The sequence below is a fragment of the Myxocyprinus asiaticus genome, chromosome 33 (assembly GCF_019703515.2).
Source record: "Myxocyprinus asiaticus isolate MX2 ecotype Aquarium Trade chromosome 33, UBuf_Myxa_2, whole genome shotgun sequence".
Classification (NCBI taxonomy): domain Eukaryota; kingdom Metazoa; phylum Chordata; class Actinopteri; order Cypriniformes; family Catostomidae; genus Myxocyprinus; species Myxocyprinus asiaticus.
This window is the reverse complement of record NC_059376.1, coordinates 26,847,599-26,854,292: the sequence shown is the minus strand read 5'-3', so window position 1 is coordinate 26,854,292 and position 6,694 is coordinate 26,847,599. Positions and strand designations below refer to the sequence as shown.

Here is a 6,694-nt window from a genome sequence, read left to right as displayed (position 1 = left end):
TTATTTATGAAAAAGGAGAGGAAGAAAGGTCTAGCAGCTGAAACCAGTGCTACGCTAAAAGTAGCCTATCATTCCCTCTTTCCCAAATAATTGGTTTTATTTATTTAACACAAATGCACCAATAAAGCAGTCCATCTCTGGGCTGCAGGATACTGCATGAGAGACTGCACAGAGAAGGTTTGGCTGATATTCTATTTTCTTTTCTTATTATTATTTTTGTGTTTATTTTTTACTAGACTGACTTTAGCTAGATGGCGCTATTCCTTGCAGGTCGCCGTAGTATTCGAGTCACATGTTAGAATGTCAGCTGATATCCCGGAAGGAGCACAAAATAAACAACGCTTCCGCTCTATGCACAGACTTTTTCTCTTGTCTGTTAATTTAACAGCATTTTAGCCGATATTATGGAGAGTGCACTGGAACAGCATCTTGACGACACGTAAGTGTAAAGATTTATCATTTATATATAATTATTTTCGGTATTAGGCAAGGCTAAAGTTGTTGCATGCTTATCTGTGTTTTCTCTCGCTAGGATGAAAAATCCTGCCATTGTTGGGGTTTTGTGCACAGACGCTCAAGGCCATAATCTAGGATGTAAGTATCGTCTCATTCATCCACTAGCTCATGATGACAGTGTTATGACTGTAGTTAGGCAGAAGACAGTTTATAATGTCCATGTACTGATTTGTCCTTAAGCTAATCAAGAATTTAAAGTTAAACATTTACAAATGAGTACAAAAGGAAAGTGGGCATCTTAGGTAGGCTACTGGAACTGTCCCTATTTTTTTTCTTTTTTATGGTTTTAAATTGTGAGAAAAGAACTTTTAAAAGTGCAAATATTACATATAGACTCTCAGTTGATATCAGGGGACTAAAACTAAATAAATAATCATTCATACTCATCCAGGCCGCGGCTCACTCTCTGATGAGCATGGAGGAGTTGTGTCTGTACTGGCCAAGCAAGCTGCTTCCTTAACCAAAGACCCCACTGACTGCCCTACTGTGTGCCTTGAGTCTGACAGTGGGTAAGAAAATATATATATATATATATATATATATATATATATATATATATATATATATATATATATAATGTATATGTGTTGAAAAATCAAATCCAGGAGGCAATTACTGCACCTTTTTGTAAAAGTACATTTCTGACACTGCAAGACAAATTTTTCTGGGTTGAAGATTAACATTAGATTTGATCTTAGAGATAAGAAATCAAAAATTTGAGATCTAATGGCTGACTATCTTCATTTATATGAATAAAGAAACATCTCTTAGATGGAGGGTGCTCTGTAGGTTTAAATGGTTAGTTCACCCAGAAATGAAAATTCTCTCATGATTTACTTACATTTAAGCCATCCCAGATGTGTATGACTTTCTTCAGCAGAACCTAAGTGAAGATTTTTATAAGCAGATTTCAGCTCTGTTTGTCCATACAGTGCAAGCAAATGCTTCAGCGCTGTATTTCTATTGAAACTTCTGTTTAGAACTGACTCTCACGTGACGTTCATTCCTCTTGTATACAAAGCGCACACTTATGACTTCTCGCGTGAACGGCCATTGCGCTTATGTCACTGATGCGTCGACTGCTGGCAGGAAGCGATTTTTTTTTTTTTTTTTTTTTTTTTTTTACACAAACCTATCGATTTGCTTTAGAAGACATTAATTGATTGACTGGAGTCATGTGGATTAATTTTATGCCACCTAAATATACCTTTTGGACCGTCAAACAGCCAGCAGCCTGATGGCACCTATTTACATACATTGTATGGACAAACTGAGCTGAAATCTGCTTATAAAAATTTTCAATTAAGTTCTGCTGAAGAACAAAAGTCATACACATCTGAGATGGCTTAAAGTTAAGTAAATCATGAGATTTTTGGGTGAACTAACTCTTTAAGGTCAAATTTTCAGTGTGAATGTTCATTGTGCATGCGAACAAGCTTTTGAATAGGAACAATGGAATTGCCGAACCTCACTGCTATTGTTAATGCCAGGATAATAACACAAGTATTCCTGTAATGGTGCTCTTTTGCTCGTCATGCACAAGAAACCCAGAATTCAAGACAAATATGCAAGAAAATGAACCTGTGTTTTCTTTTATATTATTTTTTTTAATGTTCTGATGCATCGTGTGTTATACTATACCTGTAATGTTCCACGTGTAATGTTATATTATCCAGGCATTATTAAAAAAAAGAGAAGCTTGGGAGTTCAGAAGTTCATTTGGAAAATACCTGTTGCAAAATACATACATAAATAGCCTATAAAGTCACAGGATGTAGATTTATGCAACAGTGCTCTTTACTCATCTCATTTACACAAAAAACAGATTATATATACTTCAAAATGCATCAGAAATATAGAAAGAACATAATGAAACAGTTATGCCAAATTAGGTAAATTAATTTCTTAACAGCGTTATATATATTCATCTCATACATTGACATCTGTATGCAGGAAACCATAAAAAATATGATTGTAGAACAGCCTAGCCTACTATACAGGGGTGAAATTGTTTTTCATTGTATTCATTTCGGTCTTGGTGTGAATGTTAATAGATCTTTCGTCTGCAGTTCGTCTCCCAAATTTGTCCCTGATTTGGTCTGAACAGGACTTTAGTATATCATTTTACATTTAAGGCTTTAAAAAAATAATTTAAGTCACCATTTTCTGCCTCCATATTGCAATTTTAAACTTCCATACCAAATGAAAAACAAAAAACAAGGTCATTTGAAAAAGCAGCTTACTATCTGTATTCAGTACTGACAACCAAACCAGGGATGTAGAAATCATTATAACTGGGGCAATGCTCCCCCACTTTAAGTAATTTCTACATTCATCCTATTACTTTTTAAAGACCCACACACACATTTTTTCATATGCCTGTGCTGAAAACAGTAATCACTGATCTCAGTTATTTATTATAAAGTGATTTATAATAAATATTGCAGCCATCTGTAACAATTAAATAATAAACCTTATGTAATTCTATCATTGCAGGAACATTTTGGTGAGAACACATGGAACAATGACAGTAGCCGTGCATAAAATGGCATCATGAATTATCTGTTAAACTGTTCGCTCTAATTGTCTCTGAATATGTGCAGTGTTTTTAAACTTCATTACTTTGTATTTGAATAGCTTTAACAGTCCTTTATCATCAACAGAGAAGCCTTGATTGGCTGAGATTATGTCTCCTGTTTAACAGATGTATTTAATGCTTTTTTTGTCAAACAATATTGTTCCCCAATTAATAAATTGTGTTATTTATGGAAACTGATTGTGACTGAATCTAATTTACACAATTATGAAGGGCGATGCAGTACCACATAGTGTCCAGTGTAAGACATTTAGCATGAAGCAGAATAGCCTAATGTTAATCAAACCTGAACACAGTGACTTTACAGACATCAAGTACTACACAGAGATCAGTTTACTGGATCATTTAGACATGAGCCATATGAAAGTCATGGGTTTGATTCCCAGGGAATGCATGCAAATGTATACTTTGCATAAAAGTGTCTGCCAATTGCATAACTGTAAATAGTCAAAGTCTAAAATGCCTTCCACCTTTTAAGGGTTTAAGCAGCTCTCATTGTCATTTCCACCATCATGGATTATCCAAGAAATCTGAGTACATACAACCCTCATAATTTGCCCCCATAGCAAGTGTAGTGCTTTGACCTTCAAATAGGTGAAGCCCAGGAAAGTCTTTTAAGCGATCTCTGAAATGTTCTCAACACTCGGTTTCTGGGTTTTGGTCACGTGGCCATGAAATTGACATGGGGGTGCCTCAGCGCACTGCATCCAAGCTGTGCCGGTCCAAGGGGTCAAATGTGAGACACCGAGAGACTCAGAGACAGGGGGCAACATTTCAGAAATGAAGGGATATCAGCCACAAGGATTCCAGCCATGGTCAGGGATGGCTTTGATAAGATACACTATATTGCCAAAAGTATTCGCTCACCCATCCAAATAATTGAATTCAGGTGTTCCAATCACTTCCATGGCCACAGGTGTATAAAATGAAGCACCTAGGCATGCAGACTGCTTCTACAAACATTTGTGAAAGAATGGGCCGCTCTCAGGAGCTCAGTGAATTCCAGCGTGGTACTGTGATAGGATGCCACCTGTGCAACAAGTCCAGTCGTGAAATTTCCTCGCTACTAAATATTCCACAGTCAACTGTCAGTGGTATTATAACAAAGTGGAAGCGATTGGGAATGACAGGAACTCAGCCACGAAGTGGTAGGCCACGTAAAATGACAGAGCGGGGTCAGCGGATGCTGAGGCGCATAGTGCACAGAGGTTGCCAACTTTCTGCAGAGTCAATCGCTACAGACCTTCATGTGGCCTTCAGATTAGCTCAAGAACAGTGCGTAGAGAGCTTCATGGAATGGGTTTCCATGGCCAAGCAGCTGCATCCAAGCCATACATTACCAAGTGCAATGCAAACGTCGGATGCAGTGGTGTAAAGCACGCTGCCACTGGACTCTAGAGCAGTGGCGACGCGTGCTCTGGAGTGACGAATCACGCTTCTCCATCTGGCAATCTGATGGACGAGTCTGGGTTTGGCGGTTGCCAGGAGAACGGTACTTGTCTGACTGCATTGTGCCAACTGTGAAGTTTGGTGGAGGGGGGATTATGGTGTGGGGTTGTTTTTCAGGAGCTGGGCTTGGCCCCTTAGTTCCAGTGAAAGGAACTCTGAATGCTTCAGCATACCAAGAGATTTTGGACAATTCCATGCTCCCAACTTTGTGGGAACAGTTTGGGGATGGCCCCTTCCTGTTCCAACATGACTGCGCACCAGTGCACAAAGCAAGGTCCATAAAGACATGGATGAGCGAGTTTGGTGTGGAAGAACTTGACTGGCCTGCACAGAGTCCTGACCTCAACCCGATAGAGCACCTTTGGGATGAATTAGAGCGAAGACTGCAAGCCAGGCCTTCTCGTCCAACATCAGTGTCTGACCTCACAAATGCGCTTCTGGAAGAATGGTCAAAAATTCCCATAAACACACTCCTAAACCTTGTGGAAAGTCTTCCCAGAAGAGTTGAAGCTGTTATAGCTGCAAAGGGTGGGCCGACATCATATTAAACCCTATGGATTAAGAATGGGATGTCATTTAAATTCATATGCGTCTAAAGGCAGATGAGCGAATACTTTTGGCAATATAGTGTATATTATCACATAACACAGGGTCTTTATGCGGCCCTAAGCAGAATTTGATTTGGGGGCCCCTTGGCGCCACCAAATACAATTGTCTGTTGTCAATGCTTGATTATTCGCACACTATAAATCTAACACACCCATTATCAATTTTATTAGTTGTAGCTGTGTTGCTTACATTATACCAATGTCTGCCTGGCATGTTTTTACCATTTTTAATTGTAACAATAGCAAACCCACAAGAGTGGTCAGATGTTAATTTGCACTTTAATATTCAAAGTCTTACAGTACTAAGTGGCATACTTAATGTGGTGTACTGAAAAGTAGCAAAATAAACTAGCAGACAATGCATTTACTGTAAACAAGTTAACCACTTTAATTGCTTTTGGTTAAAAAAAAAAAAATGTGCAATGTTCAAAAGTGCAGAACAATCAACTACAAATAAAATAAAATAAACAGTATTACATTAATAATTATAATTAGAAATATTAATCTCATGATATTCTACGGTAAACTGAGCAAATACAAAGGCTGCTGTGCTATTAACTTAACTGCCACATCCGCTGAGGTTGAAACAGACATGGAAGGAACAGTAGGATCAGTGGATGCAGGTGCTGGTAAGTGCTCCTCGCCAGCAGAGGATGGACCTGATGAAAGATGAAAATAATAATAATAATAATAATAATAATAATAAAAGATAGCCATGTTAGATGTCATATTAGAAGGTAATGCAACTATCTGTCAAAAACAAAAAAAGATCTCACAAAAGGCATGGTTTATCCATATAAATATATTGATCTGGGATTGTTAAAATCTCTCCTGCTGGCACTTGGGGCAGGTGGCGTTGGTTGTGCCCCACCAACAAAATATTTCAACAGTGCTCCTAGGGAAGTTTCATAAGAGTACATAATTGACAGAACAGAATGTTATTTTAACAACATAAATTATTATACACAGCAGCAAGCCATCTGTACACCTAAAACAACAACTCTTAATCTATAACTAGCTAACTGAAGCATAATGATACTGGAATATAATAGCAAAGACCCCAAACTGGTAAGCTGTTATCAGTACCAAGTTTATGGAACAGAAGCTTAATTTTACCACAAAAATATATACCCAGGAACAAGTTATTTTTACACAGAAGACAAAAACTTTAATCTAAAACTAGCTAAGTAATATGTTGTATTATAATATATTAAGATGACAAGGCTATTTACGGATGTTTAATCAAACGTGAACTTTCCTAAAACAAGAAGATATGCTACTTAGGCTATGTTAACTAACTAGCCAGCTAACGTTGGCTCGCGACATAGCCTAGCTACTTAACATACCTTTATCTTGCTGGGGGTTTTTTCTCTTCCTCGGTTTTCTTCTTTTTCCTTTTCTCTGCACCAGAGGGATATGTCCTTTTTTGTGACATTGCTGTTTTGCTGCAATGCTGCTGCCTCTTCAGTCAACTAACTGTGACTGTGCTTGCATCCTGCAGCCCGTTAACATAATATTGCGTTTA

General features: G+C 37.9%; 1 protein-coding gene across 1 annotated transcript; it reads left to right on the top strand.

Moving 5' to 3' along the window:
- Positions 1-278: 278 nt before the first annotated feature.
- Positions 279-6,532, top strand: lamtor5 (late endosomal/lysosomal adaptor, MAPK and MTOR activator 5). The gene is made up of 4 exons (XM_051668944.1): positions 279-439; positions 533-594; positions 908-1,025; positions 3,013-6,532. The coding sequence occupies exons 1-4, from the start codon at positions 405-407 to the stop codon at positions 3,071-3,073; spliced, it is 276 nt and encodes a 91-aa protein (XP_051524904.1). The 5' UTR covers positions 279-404; the 3' UTR covers positions 3,074-6,532.
- Positions 6,533-6,694: the final 162 nt, after the last annotated feature.

Coding starts and splice junctions, on each gene's coding strand:
- lamtor5 (XM_051668944.1), top strand. CDS start 405: ATGGAGAGTGCACTGGAACAGCATCTTGACGACAC. Junction 440..532: donor GAACAGCATCTTGACGACAC/GTAAGTGTAAAG, acceptor TTCTCTCGCTAG/GATGAAAAATCCTGCCATTG. Junction 595..907: donor TCAAGGCCATAATCTAGGAT/GTAAGTATCGTC, acceptor ATACTCATCCAG/GCCGCGGCTCACTCTCTGAT.